Consider the following 18,278-nt stretch of genomic DNA (forward strand, 5'->3'; position numbering starts at 1 on the left):
AGGTTGAGCTGCAGAACTGGATGTGCATTTGTGTGTGTGTGTGTGTGTGTGTGTGTGTGTGTGTGTGTGTGTGTGTGTGTGTGTGTGTGTGTGTGTGTGTGTGTGTGTGTGTGTGTGTGTGTGTGTGTGAGAGAGAGAGAGAGAGAGAGAGAGAGAGAGCGAGAGCGTATGTGTGTGCATGTGTGCATGCGTGCAAAGCAAGAGAGAGAGACCGGGGGGGCGTGGAGTGAGAAAGTGAGAGGCCACAGAGGGAAACATTAGAAGAGAGAGACATCTTAATTATATCAGCCTGGAAAAAAATTATATAATTACATTATAGTTCATTACTGGCTTCTTTCATGGAAATATTCAACAAAAGAATATTGAATCTCTGTGATATAATAGTTTCTTAATGTATAAACATCAAAATAACTCAGTGGAAAATATACTTGTTTTCCTAGCATGCCCAAATAAATAAATAAATAAAACAAAGCACATTGAATCACTTTATTAGTTTTCTTCAAACACAGGCTACAAGAAATATTTCTTAGTAAAGTCGGTGCTTGTAATGGACAATGAAGAATACACACACTAAAGTAAACCAATAAATACAACATACAGTATGCAGTACACTGGTGCTTAAACAAAGGAACAAAGCTGAATATAGAAAAAAAGTAATAATAATAAAATATACAATGCAGTCACCGTTAAAAAAGTATCACAGATTCTGACAATGGCTGAGTATCCAATGTTTGTGCCACAAGCAAGCTGGTTAAATCAAGCTGTTCTGCTAATACAGAAGCATCAATGTGAAGTTCAAACAATGGTAATTTTGGGGGGTTTTCTTCCAACTGATCTGCCTCCGTAGCTAGTCAGGAAATGCTGAAAATCACAGCTAAAAAAAGAATATGTTGTTTCCTGTTAGGCCATTACCAAACTGAATCTGACTGGGAAAACTGAAAACTTATGTGATTCATGGTGTTTTTTTTTTAATAACGATTCTACATTCATTCTAGTTGCAAAGAACATAGGTTGATAGGTTGAATATATGAGTAGGTTGATGTTTTCTAAGGGTTTGGTGTGTACTTGCTCGGAAACCCATTGATTTTCATTCTCAAAAATCCCGCTAGATGGCAGTAACAAGTAAAATGTGAAGCTTTCTATTTCTTTCAACGTTAAGGAGAAAAAGAACACACGCCTGAAGCAGAGCCAGTACGACCAATCAACGAAGACGTTTTTAATATTTAGTTTTAGAAATGCATTTTAAGTTACTTATATGACATTTTGTGGTTTGCTATTATAACTACTAATTCGGTTGTGTCAATTAAATACGTTTTTCAGCATTACTTTTGTAAAATGAAAGGTTGGTGAAACATTGATCTGCTTCTCTTGTCTGACTGAAGCTACAGACCACAGAGGAAACACGTGGGTTATTAGCCAGAAGTGTTTCACCCCGGCACCTTGGAAAACAAAATTACGGTATTTAATCTAAACACAGAAAATGCTATTGTTTCGCTGTATTGTTTAGCTTTATAACATTACATATAGTATCATCATGTTACGTTGCGTGCTCTTGAAAAGTCTGCAAGCGGGCAGCAACAACGTCAGCAATCTTGTCAGGGTCGCAGCATCGGTCTCAAATGAAATCCGCCCCTTCTCGGCCTACATCTCGGACCAGAGTTGGCGAAAGACAGACTTTCAGTCAGCCCAAAGATCTTATTGTGATTCTGTACAATTTAGAGCTACAAGAAAGGCCGCTATTTTACACGATACGAGGTCACATACGACCTCAGGCTACACCGAAGAGATTGAAAACACGGATGAAGGGGCCGACCACGACCAGTTTGGGGAATATGGGAGGGACTTTTCCTCCAGGACAATCTTCCGTAAAACGTCCGCAGAGCAGCAGGATCTGAAATACCGAGATACAAGAGAGGACGATTCGGTGGTGAAAAAGTTTAAGTCCAAAACAGGCCGACGAAACACTCAGTACTGGTATTTCCTTCAGTGCAAGAAGCTCATCAAAAAAGACAAAGTAAGCGTTGATTATCTAGATTGAAAAAGAAGTTAAGATCCATTTAATTATAATAAATATAATCTCTTGTTTTCTCCCTCGCTCAAGCTGGCCGAGGCGTTAGCGTTATTTGAGGGTGACATGCTGGAAGGAGAACGGCTCCAGCCAGAAGAGTACAATTACACTGTACTCATTGGGGGATGCGGACGAGTCGGATATGTCAAAAAAGCCTTTCAGCTTTACAACAATGTGAGAGAACGCGCATAAACACTAAATAGGAGACTCCCACTGTCATGCACGTTAAAGACAAGCTAGTGAATGCTGTGATTATTATGAATGTATTCTGTGGTCTGGTCCAGGAAGTTGCACCTGTTTTCTCATAGTTAAGATCTGAAGATAAATAGTGATCTAGCTTTTTATGTCTGCATTTGTTTAATTTTGACACTAGCTATGAACATATTTAAGTAAATTCATGGGCTTACAATGTCATCAGACAGTACTCAGCTCATGTTATAATTCACTGGCTGTGTTCTCATGGTTTGGATGAATTAATGTTGCAGAGACATGTAAAGTGATATTGAGTAACTCAATAAATGTTTATCAGATGAAGAAGCGAGGTTTAGAGCCATCAGACGCCACTTACACCGCCTTGTTCAACGCATGCAGTGAGTCTCCATGGAAACAGACAGGCCTGGAGCAGGCACTGAGGCTTCGCCAGGAATTGCGCAGGAAGAACATTCTTCTCGCTGCTATTACCCAGCATGCACTGCTCAAAACCTTCGCCCTGGCTGGCGACATGAAGGCCTGCTTTCAAGTTCTGCGGGTATCGACTGATGTGTTGAGCAAAACTTTGCATGTGTCATACCTTAGAATTGTTTCTTTAAAAGTAACATGATGTTGGTCTATGTATGTATGTCTATAGGAGATGCTCCAAAATGGGCAGCCCATAACGCAAGAGACATTTCAGTACCTGCTCATGTGCTGTGTGGAAGATAAGCAACAAGGCTTCAGACTTGCTTTACAGGTCTATACAGACACAAGTTTACACACTTATACACCTGCTTCCAACTAAGCTACTTAAAAAAACAAAACAAAAATTCAAACTGGTTTATTGTGCAGGTATGGTACCAAATGCTTAATGCAGGCCTCAAACCAGACACAAAGAATTATAACCTCCTCCTCCGTGCTGCAAGGGATTGTGGGATAGGCGATCTGACCTTGGCTTCTACGCTACTGTTGAAAGAGCAGAAAGAGCCCGCACAGAAGGAGTCCCCTCAGAGAAGTGGTCAGAGGTCAAAGGTCAGTGAATGGAGCCCGTCTTCCAAGCCACTAGACATGGACATGTTTGAGAGCCATCTGTTTGCAGCAGCCATGTCCACTGACTCCCATGAGCTGGACACAGCACCTCTTGGCCAGTGGCAACGTGGAGACTGGCCCTCAGAGGTGGAGTCTCCAAGTGGGGGTGATACAGATGCTCCGGCAGAGCATTGCTTCAGCGTGCACACTTCGGACTCGACATGGCAGACTCAACTGATGCCAGTGTCCCCAAAGCATGACCTTGCGCCCTGCCCTCCATCCAGTCCGTCGGTGTCACCCAACTCCCGCCCCCTAAACCTCTTGGACCCGAGCACTTGTCACCCAGATGTGGTTGCCTTGGGGACCGTGAACAGCGCATCTGATAGGCTGGCACTGATGGGCAATCTGGAAGGCTTCTTGAATAAAATGGCTACCGATGGCCTGAGCCCCACCATCAAAACGCTCACGCTGCTGGCTGACGTGATGGAGCCAAGCAGTCAGTCTGTGCAGAGCTTGATCTCTGTCGCTAAACAGAATCAGGTGAAGCTGGATGTGGCCTTTTTTAATACTCTGATCAGGAAGTTTGCTAAAGCAGGAGACCTGGAAGGAGCAAAGGTAAGAATATTTTTACTGTTTTTTTTATATTGTGTTCATTTTGATTTAATGCCTTTATATGTATGTCTCCATATAAGTAGATCATTAGATCATTTGTCTTCACCAAATTGTAAATCACTGCCTTGATTCTGGTAATTGCAGATCTCCAGTTACTCTACCACCGATTGTTGTGTGGCCCAAATATTTCAGGCTTCTTCCCAAATTTAATGCAAGTTCCAATTGTAAATGAAACATTATTGCATTAATTACCCAATACAAATTGTCATGGGCAATACAGAAAGCCTGCAAAGGAGTGGTCGCCCATCCATTGAATCCAAACTGGAATGTCAGTAGTTGTTAGGCCTGCAAGCTATGAAAACACTTATCAATCTGTATGTAAAATCATTAATTACTTTCTTTTCTTGTGGGAAGACTCTGGGAGTCCTTGGTTGAATGGAGATTGACTTGCAGGCAGCATGTTAACATTAATCGTGTGCCACAATGCATCAACTTTAAACTCAGTTGAAACCCAACTGTATTGTCTTGGCTAATGCTCTTTTTACTTCTCTCTGTCTCTCTCCATCCATCCATCCATCCCTGACGGCCAGGCTGTGAAGGCCCTCATGCTGGAGAGGAAGCAGGCTATGAATGCACAAACATTCTGTGCCATTGCCCTGGCCTGTAGACGCAAGACTGACGGGCTGCAGCTTCTCTCAGACATGGAGGTCTTAACCCTTAACATTTAGCGCAGTTCACCGTCTCAAGATTGAACTAATACTCTTGAATCGTGAATTTATCTGTAACACTGTTCGATATAGAAAAGGCTTTGTGACCTAGACTCGAGATAGCAATCACGCATCATCTGTATCTGCTGTCTTGCAGGGATATAGGTTTTGTACTGTTGGGTTAGTATAGTGGCAGCTCTGACCAATGGTTGTGTGGATGGCTTCACAGGCATGCGGCGTAGGGGCCAATGTCCACATATTCAGCGCTCTGATTGGCCAGGCATCCCGGCGTTTGGATTACGCCTACCTGCACGAGCTGCTGCAGCAGATGCACAGACTCCAAGTCCCACCCAATGAAGTCATCATCCGGCAGCTTGAATTTGTAGTGCAGTACCCACCCACCTACGACAAGGTCAGTTATACTCACACACACAGTGTCTACTGCAACTGGCCCCCTCTTGAAATCTGTGACCATAAACATGCTGCAGGGATTTAGAAATTTGCCAGGATGTTTTCAGGCCTGTGAAATTGGCTTGGACAGTTGCCTGGTGATAATGATGAATTATACCATTTTATCCTTAGATATCCCCAAATTATAGCTTTGGAGCAGAAGACACTTTAGAGTACAATCCAAAAAGCTGGCCTCACAGCTTGCAGTGCTATGTAGCCTGAACACACCGCCTTTTCTAGATGACCAAGATAATTTCCTTCTATACATCATTTAAAAGATGCCATTGTTATCCATGATATAAAACTAGAGAACAGCAATACAAATGGAATGGATGTGGTTTTTACCGGCAAACTATTTTTTTTCTTGTTTTATATCCTTAATAACACAGTTAAGATGGGAAGTAGTGTCAAACCAAATTATTTATTCTCTCCTTTCTTCCTCTGCAGTTCAAGTCGAAAAACACCTACTTGGAGAAGATAGACGGCTTCCGTGGTTTCTACAAAGAGTGGCTGAAGTTCATGCCAGGCCAGGAAACTCCTCACCCGTGGGACAAATATCGCCTCCAACAAACAGAGGACCAACATTATGGAACTGACTCCCAGTCAAACGAGACCACAAAAGTAGTCAATGAGGTCATGAACTAAGGGATTTGAATAATTTTAACCGATTCCCACTAATAATTTAGTTATGTTGCTCTTGTTGTTAAATCCTGGACAGGGCAGGACTTCTATGTGACATCTCTGCTTTCTCTGAAGGGCCAGAACTTCAACCTAAAATGCAGAACTAAGAGATCATTATAGTTGAGGCACAATTGTCTTCCTGTTGAATTAAATAATCCAGTTAGATCACAGAATTGGAATGCTCTGCCAGCCTGTGGCTGGGTGTACATACATACTGCAAAAAACATTTTCTATTAAAATGTTCAAAAGGAGTTTCATCACTCTTTTTACTCTAGTGGAGTTTAGCTCCTTGGACATCTGAAGGTACCACGTAACTATTTTTGCATGGTTAGTTTGCACCTGCAAGTTCTCAGCTTTGGTGTTAATACTTTCATTCATACTCTATTAATTCATGTTCATTCCAAACCTATCGATTTTTATAGATATAATAATTAACTCACTATGTTTGGTCTTAATGAGCCCTGTGTTTCACAACCCACTAGCCAGAAGAGCCTGGTCAGTCCTGGGATTCCAACCATTTGTCTTTTGGATGTCGGCTTGCTTCTCTGATGACAAAGTCTGATAGTGTGTAGACCTATTCACCTTAAAAATTAATGTTTCAAAGATAAAACAAAAAATGGCTTATTCTGACCTCTCTCCCATGACGTACATAACCAGTGCAAATTCAATCATATTCATACTTTTAATGATGGCCCTGGTTGATCAGGGACGTGAAAGGTGGCTGAGGGTCCAGGCTTCAGTTACTAAGGCCAGGCTGGGTACTCCGTTTCCTGGGAGTGTAAGGAGCAATGCTGACCAATTCAAGATTTTTGAGTTGTTGATGGTGGCAGAGATTTGGAGGAGCATTAGTTTCTTTTTTACAGTGGTGTCTGCTGGGGCAACTTGTAGTTTTTGGTCATATCGGAGGGACATGCAAGTCATGGCACCGAGCGGGAGCCCTCTAATGCTCCCTGGTGGACATAAACTGCTATAGCTAAAAGAACACACCATTTCACTTACATTCATGCAGCACCATAACATTCAAACCTGAGGCAACAGGCAAACCATTTTAAAAGAAAGAAAACTGCTCAACTTTGTAGGATCTCACAGGAATCTTATATTTTTTGTGTAGCAATGTGGTTACTCTCAAAACCGATAGTCACTGTAACTGGTTTAACGTAATCTATAGAATGGATCATAGGCAATCCTAATCTGTCAGGCTTTAAAATTATAAATTCAAACAGAACATAAAGATGCAGACTCAAGACGTAGTTGAAGAGAACAGCTGGTCCCGTCCCTTATTGTATGTTCAAGATAACAAGCAAATGTAAGAGAGTTTTTCTGTACTATCCCGTACCTGGTGGAGAGATGATGTCTTACACAGAGGTCTGCAGAGACCACTGCTCAGTGCACATTTTTATAAGGATACACAATCATTTTATAAGCATTCACAATCTCTCTAGTCCTTTATGTTTTAGGTTATCAGTATTTCTAATTCAATGTTTAAACCTTTTTTCCTGCAAACACTTAATTACTCCAAAGCATAAAGTTTAAGCACCCCACCAGAAATGTGACCATATGCTATTAATTTGTCTTGTTGAAACCACACGTGTAACAAATGTAAACCTATTTTTTCTTTTTAATTGATGCCAAAATATAAAAAATATATAGATTGTTCAACTTTGAAAGCTGTAAGGCGCACACTTTCTAAACTCCGTGAGTAGCTATTTGCTAAGCCTCTCAAATGGGTGGTGACAAACATACCCGAGTTTCCAGAAATGTAAACGCCCCTAAAACTACTCATTTCAGCAAAACACTAAGAGCAGACGAACGAACTGTGCTCTATGTGCTTTGAAGGTGTGTGTAATCTTTCATTTCTATCAGTTAAACCACATCCCCCCCACCCGGACATTGCAGACATTACATGGAGGTCAACATCTCTCCTCTCAGACGTTACACTGAGGTCAACGTCTCTCTTCTCAGACATTACACAGAGATCAACATCTCTCTTCTCACACATTACACAGGTCAACATTTCTCAGACATTACAGAGGTCAACAACTCTCAGACATTACATGGAGGTCAACATCTCTCAGACATTACATGGAGGTCAACATCTCTCAGACATTACATGGAGGTCAACATCTCTCAGACATTACATGGAGGTCAACATCTGTACTCTCAGACATTGCAGAGGTCAACATCTCTCCTCTCAGACATTACGGAGGTCAACGTCGCTCCTCTCAGACAGTATGGAGGTCATGGTCTGTACTCTCAGACATTGTGGAGGTCAGTATCTCTCCTCTGACATTACAGAGGTCAATGTCTCTCCTCTCAGACATTACACTGAGGTCAACATCTCTCTTCTCACACATTACACAGGTCAACATTTCTCAGACATTACAGAGGTCAACAACTCTCAGACATTACATGGAGGTCAACATCTGTACTCTCAGACATTGCGGAGGTCAACATCTCTCCTCTCAGACATTATGGAGATCATCGTCTCTCCTCTCAGACATTACGGAGATCAACATTGCTCCTCTCCGGCTGTACGCATGTTACACCGTTTCCGCATTCATCCGGAATTCACTTTCCGTTTGGGAAGCGCCAAGTTTGAACGCGTGGTAGGGGCGTTAGACCACATTGTTGCTTAATTTGTCGAGTCTAAATAACTAATTTAAGCCACAACGGGCTTGAAATGATAGTTAGCTACACTTTATCAGTAGCGGCAAAACAAGCCACGTTGTTAACTACCAGCTAGCTAGCTAGCTATCATACAACACTAGCCGGCTAACTTTGTAGCATGCTGACGAAGTTTCCCGACACAAGACTTAGACCTGGCTAGCTAGTCTAGTTCGTCTGATTTTTCGATAGATTTGTGCGGTGTGGTAACTATATCCGACTTGAGCACACCCAACAAAGTCTTGGTCGGTACTGGCGGAAATCAAAGTGGGTGGCTGGAGGTTAACTCGCTAACGATGGATCAAAACACAACAGTTATTGTCCTGAGCGACGACGAGGACGAAGGCGAGTCCACAATTTACGAGTCTTCGGTCTTAATTGTCGAGGAAAACGAAGGGAGCAGAGGTATGAAAGCCAGGATTTCGACTGTCCAAATAACGTGTCTCAATTTTTGCGTGAATTTCACGTTGTCTTGCTTCAGGGTCAGTCTAAAGCTACCGGGTGTAATCGCAAACTTAAAAACATGGTGGAAAAGACAAAAAAGAGGGTTAGGTAGCTAACTACTGTTCTAGTTAATATCGTTACCAGTTTGGAGTAATACAGTATCAACTGGATAATAAATGGTTAACTAATTTGAATGAACGCCTGGAGTTGTTGCATTAACGTTTCCATGCTTTCACTTATGAAATTCAGAAGTAGCGGATGCCCCTAAAACTAGCGAAGTCCTGGATGAGGACGTGACCATAACCTTTTCGCGAAAAGCGCACGTTTTGCCTCACGCCAGATATGACTGCACCATCCCGTTCTGGTAAGACCTACAGGCTTTGTCATTAACACCTCTGACCAAAAAGCTGCTCATTTACACCTGCATGAATTGTGTGCGTTTGGTGGGTTTCAGCTTCACGGAGGGGGATGTCACAGGGCCAGAGGACAGTAACGCTGCGTACTGTGAGCAGTGCTTCTGCTATGTCTGTGACAAACTGGCCTCCACGGTGAGTTGGGCAATGACTGGCTAGATTCAGCTTTCAGATCTAAAGCATACCTACTCAGGAGCAGGAGTAGAGTAGGAGTAGTCTTTGACTCTGATGAAGGAAAGGCAGCAGCTGTGGGTTGATTGCAGTCTTTTGAAACATGGGGTTGGCTTTGGTATTGTTTGTGGGATGTCCTTGACACACATTCCCGAAGCAGACGTTTTGTAATACTGGAAAACCACAAAGTTCCCATTTGCACTGCATGTCTTTCTACAGTGTCAATTCTGGGTTATTCCTGGCTTCTGCCACTGTAACGCACACAAACGCAGTTTTTACTGGAAATCTCTCAGAGACAAGCGCATCATGGGATATCTGCACGAGCTCAACTTCACATTTGACCCTATGGACATGGATGCAGACCTCCGACGTGCTGGTATGCGCTTTTTGCAACGTGTGTCTCGGTTAAGCTCTTCGTGCATGCGAGTCAGTCTTTGAAGCGTGGAAAGTTCTGTGTCTGCTGATTTGCATCTGCATGTCTGCTTGAGACAGAGGCTTCCCTGCAGCAGTTTGCTTGCAGCCTGGCCCTGAAGTTTGCAGCTTTCTTGGTGGGAGTGGAGAAACCAAAGCAGCCCATTTGCTGCTACTGCCAGTGTCACTCGACCAATAGTAGAACAACAGAAAGTCACTCAGCCAGTGGCAGCGAAGTGGGATGTAAGAGCTGCCGTAGTCGACACGTGTATTTTCCAGAGTATGAGTAAGTTTGAAATTTTCTTTGTTGCTGTTATTGTTGACCTCTTAAACTTCAATTATTCATTTATTTGTGTTAAGGTTGTATTCAGTATCTACTGTTTATTTAGCAGCTGATATTGCAGGAAGCTGTGATGTGGAGAAGGTCTCTTAACACCTCAAGCCCTTGTATGGTGTGAGCATCCTCAAAAGTTTCAAGTGTTGATGCAACTGTTAAAACTTTTTTTACACTTTGTTTTATGGTTTATCTTTGTTTGAACTAATATGAAAGGTATACACTGTAAGACTGGAGCTGCCCATGCCATGAGTTCAAGGTTGTACCGTAGTACATAATGTGCTTGTGCCAACGTATTTGTGCTGAGATTTTTGTTCCGGATTTGCAGCTACTCAGGGGTGCAGGAGCGAGTGTGTATGTTTCTGGATGATGCGAAGCAGGAGAACCCAAAATCCTCCATCGTCATGCTGCTTGGTGCCATGAAGCTCATTATCTCGCACTCTGCACCTGGGTAAAAACACACGTGCACGCGCACTTTGCACCTGGGTAAAAACGTGCGCGCGCACACACTCTTTCACCGATGCAAGCGTTTTAATCACCTACGTTTTAATGCGTGAGGTTCATCCTAGGTAGGTCCTTTTCTTCTCTCCTTATTTTAGGAACACGCACTCGATCAAGGAAGTGTCGAGAGCTGTTGACATGCTGCTTTACAGGTATGTTAACCCTGTCACACCAGTATTTTGTTCAAGCGCACATTGTTGATCACAGGGCCTTGCCAAGCTGTGATCATGGGTAGATGTTTTTGGCGCCAAATTCAAGATCGTGCTATAAAATGTTATGTAATATGATACCGCTTGAATTCAGTATGCGAGCCTGCAGACATCCCCCTGCCCGTGACCCTTGACCCTTCGTGTCTAGTATCAGCAGTAGTCCAAGAATCGAGACTCTCTCTGTTGTTAAACAGATGATCCTGAGCAGAAATCCTCTTTTCACTGGGTCACCCAGTGTGTGTATACATCACGTGAATTCTGTACGCACAGGCAGTATCTTTCAGCTCTCTTTTTTTTTTTCCCCCTCTATAATGAACAGGGGGCACAAAAAAGTTTGTTTTTTCAAACCTTTGGCTAGCTTGGTGTTCAACCCTCAGTTTCTTCGTAATGTTCCAAATATATTGCTTCAGTATGTGCAGCTTCTGTCATCACACGGTGTCAGCTTAGCACATGTTCTATAATTACTAGAGCGTCTGCATCTTACTTGAACTGCAAGGCTATATAAAGTAGTAACATATTTTGCTTCTGACAAAGGCGGAAAGATTGTTGCCTTAGTGGCAAACCTGGCTAGAAACTGAGCTGTCATTATAACCAGTAACCTTTGAGTGAAGACCCAAGTTGCATTCCCAGCAGAAGGCAAAACTTGGTATGCAATTTTCTGGGGTTTTTGTTTTGTTGTTGTTGTCTGATCATGAAGGTTTTGCGTTGCAGAGCAAAATCGATGGTGCAGACTTTGTTGGTTGATACTGTCTTCCCTGCCTCCTTCACCAAGCAATTGCAGCAGTTCTTCCATGGCCTTCCTTTTCCTCCTAGCTGCATGTCACTCAAGAACAGGTAAGAGCAGGCACACTGCAAAGGTAGCTAACCGATGGGCATGTAAACTAATCTTACTTTTTTGACTCGTTTGAGTTGCAACGGACATTTGTTTCAGTATTTGCTCTTTAGACCTGTATTGGTATTTAATGAAAAAGTAATTATAATCCATTAATATTTGTAAAACTATTGCTAACTGAAGGGTTGGAGGATAGGATTTATATTTAGTGAAATGCATGCATCTGTAGTAAGTGGTCACAGTATCCTCTGACAGGCTTCCGCAGGGCATACCTGTGCTAGTGCTTCCACAGGGCATAACTGCAAGTTCTTGTCTTGTCTTAAATGTACCTGATAGACTGTTAAGGAGAGTAACATGGTGATTTATGAGAATGCAAAAGGCTGCAGTATGGGGTCCAGCAAGGTCCTGGTGTAAGGCCCTTCATATGCATCTCTTTCTACATGTAATTTGCATACATCTATTTTGGCATACATTTTGGGCTGCTGCAATAGATTATTTTAGTAATCAAGTGTTCTACCGATTGCCCCATCGATTAATGGAATAATCAGATAAGAAATACTTTTGCTTTATAAAGAGCAATAGTAAATATACAAAATATAAGACATTAATTAAAACGAACAACTAATTTCTTTTTTAGAAAAATCAACATGTTTATTGCTTAAATTGCATAGTGTCTGTCAAAAGTAATCCTAATTTAGTGCATTTAATTGACATATTACATTCTGTCATATGTCACTTATTTACATTAAAACATTTTCTGAAATGCAAAAACAAATAAGTAAATAAAGAATTAATTTCAAATTCCCAAAAAAAGATAGATATCCAAAATCTTTCTCACCTTTTTATTACAAGCATGGACTGTTTTGAAGTAATGCCGCTATCTCTCTCATACACTGTATATACAATGGATGGTATGCCACTGTTGACTCCCATTGTGAATTTTTGAAGTCACCAAGATGCCCAATATGGGAGCTGCCATTTTGGGTGCAATTGCGCAGTAGATGAAAACAGGAGCCAGAGCAGGCACAGGAGAGCATGTAGGCAGAACGGCATCTCCACCCAAACTCCAGCTACATTTGCTAGTTCACGCCCCCTCGCTCTTAATTCCAGAAGAATTAACGTCCTTGCACGTTAGCTACTTATCCATCATCCAGTAATCCTGTGCCTTCATTTCCATCAACCACATTCTAGAATGAAATGCTTATTTTTGTGATTAAAATAAAAACAAAACAACTTTAACATTAGTTTCCATATTCAGTCCTTCAAGATGATATTTAATAATTGCGTATTATATTTATCGGAGCTAATTTCAGCATATCGTTCACATTATTTAATTTAATGACGATGATGATTGGTGGTGGTAGTATGAGGATGGGCCCCCTCTTTGAGTCTTGGTTCCTCTTAAGGTTTCTTCCTCTTGTTCTAGGGAGTTTTTCTTTGCCACTGTCACCCTTGTCTTGCTCACCGGGGACTTGGACTCAGACATGTGTAAAGCTGCATTTGTGACAACAGCTGCTGTAAAAAGCGCTATATAAATAAATGTAACTTTGACTTGGTGGTGGTGGTAGTGGTAGTAGTATTAAGTACCCTACAGCCAGTGACGATGGCTAAGATATGTGCTCTGTTTGGTTTCAGCCTAAACGTGCTTCCATGGAACGATCCTTTACTCTCAGCCGTGCTGAAGGGTCAGAATGTCAGCGGAGAGAGGCGTGTCAAAGGCCGACGGGCAGAGGTCCTTTTGGAACCCATCGTGGTGATTAGAGCAAGAGTCCAAAAACTCCAGCAACAAAAAAAGTACCTGCATTCTATATATATATATATATATATATATATATATAAAATATCCCAAGAAAACATCTGTTTTTTTTTTTTTTTACAAACCTTCATAAGTTTTAAATTGTGTATGCATTTGAAATTCATATATTTGTGTCACACTGTCCAGGTACCGTGAGCTGGCTCGCTATCTCAAAGTTGTCAAAAGTTGCAGCGTTCAAGAGTGAGTCCCTTTTTGCTGCTTTCAAATGTGCACTTTCCTAAATGGTTCTCATTCATGTACGCTGTCCCCATTCGACCTTCCTCCCTGATTAAGGCTGCAGGACCTGAGCGACTGGGCTCCCTTCTACCTGTGCAAGGTGGGACTTCATACTGCCTAATGCACCACTGTTACTAATAATCTCATCAGGACTTATTAGGTAGCCCTTACACAGCCGGTGTGAGTTGAGGGGGTGTGTTTTGTCACTTGTATCTATTTAATCTTCTCCATCTATCCATCCATCTATCTAGGTTGGGGATTATGCAGGTGCCGTCAATGCCATGTTTAGCTCCATGAGTGGCTCTTTGTGCCCTGCCTCTCGGCTCAGCCCCGCTCAGTTTTGTGCTTACCTCAGAATCTTCGTATCAGGCCATGCCCCTTCAGACATGCCCAACCCGCTCTTCCTCAATATCCAGCCAGACCCCTTCCTAAGCTCCACATGGACACCCGTTCAAGGTGATGACACTTTTATAACCAGCACACATGCCGCACAATGACTGTTCATTTGAAATAAAGTAACATATTTATGCTGGTTATGGCATAAATCTTTATATTTCCTCTTAGGGATTTAGAGGGGAGCAGAGTAATTTTGAAATGAACTATAAATGTTTCATTTACAAAAGTCGGAAACTTCTTTTACTCCTTAAAAGTGGGCTAAATGTAAACTTAAAGATAAACTTCACATATGTAACGGGTGCGAACAGACCACACCGACCGTCTGTGGCCTTTTTGCCGTCTTGCCCAAAACTAGCCCCCTTCTAAACAACCTTTTTATGACCTTATTTGTAAGACCTATGGCTATAATATTACGCCTTCTCCGAAAGTTGCAGTTTTGGGTATATTTTCAGTTCTAGGTGATTTCAGTCTCTCTGCCCGCTTACGGTCATTTTCTTCTCTATTAACTAGACTCTCAGTTTTATTTAAATTGAAGGCTGTAATTGCACATTCTCCCAACCAGCAGATCAAAGGTGTGATGCAAAGCATCAAGCTGGAGAAATTTAGATTCCTCCTCTACGGCTACAATAAGATTTTACAAAATCTGGGGCCAAGATAATGCATGTTACTGTCCTGTCAGATAAATGGAAAAATCTCTTTAAATAAGGTGCTTACAGAGGTTGGCAGTAGCCAACATCAGTGCTGGATCCAAAAAGCTTCACTGTTGATCAAAAGCATGGGAAATGTTTTTCTGTCCAGATCCTCTGAGCAGTGTGTGTGTGTGTGTGTGTGTGTGTGTGTGTGTGTGTGTGTGTGTGTGTGTGTGTGTACATATGTATATGTGCTTTAGGAGGGTCCTTGCTGAAGAGATTGGCGGTAGTAAAGTTTGCCTTAAGGGTTCTGAACTGTAATGATGCAGTATTTGCACAGGTGAGTAATAATATAAACTTTGAATTAAAGTTTTAAAAAGTTATCACAATTCGGCAGTATTGTTGTATGATGTGATGTGATTTTACAACAACCCCATTGCTAAAATGAAAAGGTATTTTAATGCTATTATTTACATTATAAGAAACATGCACATCTGCATCTCTATTGGTGTCTGTGTGTATCCTGCAGTCCATAAGCTGGGTGGCTTTCTTGAATATAGCCAGCAAAGCATCCATTGGCCCAGACGGTGCTGTGAACTGCACATCTCTGCGAGAACCTGACAGCAACTTTCTCATGGTAACCACCGTTACCAGCATGGTACTACATTGTCTTCTGAGGCCAGGATCTTGATATTGACTGACTGTGTGTGTGTGTGTGTGTGTGTGTGTGTGTGTGTGTGTGTGTGTGTGTGTGTGTGTGTGTGTGTGTGTGTGTGTGTGTGTGTGTGTGTGTGTGTGTGTGTGTGTGCGCGCGCACGCATGCCTTTCAGAGGACAAGGGACATTGCTCAAGGAATCCTCAATGAGCTAAGTAAAGAGTCCCGCATCCAGATCCCCAGAACCTTTCAAAATGTGAGTGCTCACATATTTCTAAGAACCATTGTGGAAGCACACCTTGTTTGTTTATTGTTTTCCCCGCTGCTTGTTACCATTCTTGGGGTGGCTCCGCCTTGAGTCATTAAATGTCAAATTGTCATATCAAATTGATTTACATAGCGCATTTTACAACAGATGTTGTTGTCACAAAGCAGCTTTACAAATGTCCACATCCAAGCCCCCAATGAGCCAAGGGCGACGTGCACCTGGACATTTGCTTTCAGTGCTTGGGGTTAATGTATGCTTCTAGCATCTAGTGTGTAAATGAAGCATGTTCGTTGTTGTTTAGGGCTATCCAGACCAGGCCCTGCTGCTCCTAGCCACGCAGGCACTGGCCCTGCGCATCTGCCACTCACGCCTTTGCCCCGCCCTCCACATCGTCATGGCTTTCAGTGTAACACCCCCCTCTACTATCCTGACTGTGTAGCTTACCTGTTATTTTTAGGCTTTGGTTCGTAATTGTGTCCGCGTGTGTGTGCGTGTGCGTGCGTGCGCGAGCAGTTAAACCCCTGGGCACTATACTGGCTCTTCTACAGCCTGGTGGGACAGCCAAATGTTGTGCTGGATTTTCTATGTGTGGTTCTGGAGGAACTGCTGGAGAATCCGCATCACAGCATATTAAGGTACACACACACACACACACTTTCCAAAGGCATTTGCTGTGTTTTCTAATGATTTACAGTATTTAAATAATCCGTTTAATAATGGTGTATCTTAGAAAACAGGACACAGCTGGACATTGCTTTGTTGCGAACTTCCTGCATTTGTTCTTCCTGGAACACACTGTAGTTTTCGATCCCAGCACCTATCCTACCAATGAACTGGTTGCAAGATGGAATGAGTAAGAGTCGATTTGTTTGTTTGCTTTGTTTTTGTCTGCTACAAGAGTTTAGTTTCCATTTTTACTTCCATCATCATTCATATGGACATGTGTTTAGATTTATGTTCCAGATTAGTGTGACAAACATTATAAACTAAAATAACAAAAACATTAACTTGGGCATAAAGATTCATTGCACTTTTGTTCCGTAATTATATTTTCAGTTGTTTCTAATGCGTACCCAGGAGTTTGTAATTTGACAGAAATCATATCTAGTATTTAGATCTGCAACAGTTGGTTGCACATAAGCTTGAAAGTCTGGTCTACTTTTGTAATATAACCCCCTGGTTCCTACAGTGGTGTTACAGCCTGTACTGAAATCATATACAAGTTGTTTCCTTAAAGACTTGTTTTCATTGTCCAGTGTTGTACTGAACATTTAATGTACTCTAAACACTTGTAATTTGATTGGATGCAAATTTCTGTTTAATGCAGAGCTCAACACCCCTGGCAGTACCATTTGAGACAAATGCTTGAAATCAAGGTGATCCTTTTAATATCCTTACATTACCATACATGTAATGTATTGCACTATTTTGTATTATAATGCATAATATTATATTACATTACCATACCTGTTAATCACATTGTCAAAAATGTACCAATGTTCTTATGAGTGCTTAAACAGGGTCTCTTGACCTGGGGCTTAAAGGAGGTATCTGTTTAGACACTTTTGAGATAGTTAAATACTGATCAGCACTTTGAAAAAAATCTGCTTTGGAGCCCCATATCCAGAAAGATACACAACATATAACTCTTCTTTTTGCACACCAGGAGCCAAATTTAGCTTTTTTTTGCCAAGCACGGCTTCTCTCACCAATTCTAAAAGATACAGTGGACAGTTAGAGTAGCTTGGACAACAGGCCCTCCTTGAATTGGGCTGTACAGGAGTATTACATCCAGTGCCTTTTTAAAATTGTGGTTGCATTGTAGTGACATAAAAGTGTTATATAAGTGTGTTACAACATTCCATTTGACAAAATTGTGTGTTGAGCTGGATGGACTGAAGCTGGTTTTAAAATAGGTAAGCTAGAAACATCCTCACCTTTTATATGTAGGATATGAAATATTAGAATAATGGTAAATCCAGGATCTAAAAGCACTCCTTTTTCAAACAAACAAAAAAAACAGGATTTAATGGTTTGTCTGCTTTTTTTCTGTAGGAACAACTTCTGACTTCAGACAAACACAGGGTCCTGGAGATGATTCGCTGGCATTTATACAAGTAATTGTAGTGAAGACTGAGAGAGATGGGACTGGCAGACTGTGGGAGGGAACGGTGTAAGGATGTTTGGTAGCTTTTTTTTTTTGGTGCTTGCTTGCTTGCTTTTTTTTTTTTTTTTTTAACTGTTTATTGAGACTTTGTGTGAACATCATATAAAACCTTTTGTAACATGTCAATCAGATCGGTAATTGAGTATCCTGTTCTCATTTAAGTTCTGTTTCATTTTCACAAACCTTTGTGCTGCACTTTATGTATTTGAATATGTTCTTTGAAAGGGATTGTATTACAGGAAGCTTTGAAGGATGACAAGTTGAAAATAAACATATATTTAGGCAGTCATTAATGCTGGAGGGAGTTGCATGAGGCTTCATGAGTTTATGAATGTGTTGGCTGGAATTTAAATGTTTTTTTCCTTGAGTCAATTGAGTCTTCCCTGGGACTTGTGTTTATACAACTATAAACA

General features: G+C 41.6%; 2 protein-coding genes across 5 annotated transcripts; both read left to right on the top strand.

Moving 5' to 3' along the window:
• Window positions 1-280: 280 nt before the first annotated feature.
• ptcd1 (pentatricopeptide repeat domain 1) lies at window positions 281-5,990 on the top strand. Its single transcript, XM_027015776.3, has 8 exons — window positions 281-2,014; window positions 2,102-2,242; window positions 2,598-2,816; window positions 2,916-3,017; window positions 3,113-3,904; window positions 4,492-4,608; window positions 4,838-5,020; window positions 5,506-5,990. The coding sequence occupies exons 1-8, from the start codon at window positions 1,535-1,537 to the stop codon at window positions 5,701-5,703; spliced, it is 2,232 nt and encodes a 743-aa protein (XP_026871577.2). The 5' UTR covers window positions 281-1,534; the 3' UTR covers window positions 5,704-5,990.
• A 1,682-nt stretch (window positions 5,991-7,672) lies between these two features.
• On the top strand, window positions 7,673-18,158 carry zgc:112980 (uncharacterized). 4 transcript variants are annotated; one of them, XM_081701122.1, is made up of 20 exons: window positions 7,680-8,007; window positions 9,097-9,211; window positions 9,302-9,395; window positions 9,651-9,807; window positions 9,924-10,128; window positions 10,505-10,627; window positions 10,776-10,829; window positions 11,598-11,720; window positions 13,354-13,512; window positions 13,661-13,714; window positions 13,808-13,850; window positions 14,002-14,206; window positions 15,036-15,115; window positions 15,305-15,412; window positions 15,606-15,686; window positions 16,000-16,104; window positions 16,212-16,333; window positions 16,429-16,551; window positions 17,026-17,074; window positions 17,754-18,158. In XM_081701122.1, exons 1-20 carry the CDS (start codon window positions 7,794-7,796, stop codon window positions 17,817-17,819), a joined length of 2,280 nt encoding a protein of 759 aa, XP_081557248.1. In that variant the 5' UTR covers window positions 7,680-7,793; the 3' UTR covers window positions 17,820-18,158. The 4 variants fall into 4 exon arrangements, with proteins under 4 accessions (XP_081557250.1, XP_081557249.1, XP_081557248.1 ...); XM_035534687.2 differs by lacking the exon at window positions 7,680-8,007 and adding an exon at window positions 8,067-8,808; XM_081701124.1 differs by lacking the exon at window positions 16,429-16,551 and having other exon boundaries at window positions 7,673-8,007.
• The last annotated feature ends 120 nt before the right edge of the window (window positions 18,159-18,278 follow it).

This window comes from Electrophorus electricus, chromosome 18 (genome assembly GCF_041902795.1).
Source record: "Electrophorus electricus isolate QZ-2024a chromosome 18, ASM4190279v1, whole genome shotgun sequence".
Classification (NCBI taxonomy): domain Eukaryota; kingdom Metazoa; phylum Chordata; class Actinopteri; order Gymnotiformes; family Gymnotidae; genus Electrophorus; species Electrophorus electricus.

Coding starts and splice junctions, on each gene's coding strand:
- ptcd1 (XM_027015776.3), top strand. CDS start 1,535: ATGTTACGTTGCGTGCTCTTGAAAAGTCTGCAAGCGGGCAGCAACAAC. Junction 3,018..3,112: donor GCTTCAGACTTGCTTTACAG/GTCTATACAGAC, acceptor TTTATTGTGCAG/GTATGGTACCAAATGCTTAA. Junction 4,609..4,837: donor AGCTTCTCTCAGACATGGAG/GTCTTAACCCTT, acceptor ATGGCTTCACAG/GCATGCGGCGTAGGGGCCAA.
- zgc:112980 (XM_081701122.1), top strand. CDS start 7,794: ATGGAGGTCAACATCTCTCAGACATTACATGGAGGTCAACATCTCTCA. Junction 9,808..9,923: donor TGCAGACCTCCGACGTGCTG/GTATGCGCTTTT, acceptor TGCTTGAGACAG/AGGCTTCCCTGCAGCAGTTT. Junction 13,513..13,660: donor AAACTCCAGCAACAAAAAAA/GTACCTGCATTC, acceptor CACACTGTCCAG/GTACCGTGAGCTGGCTCGCT.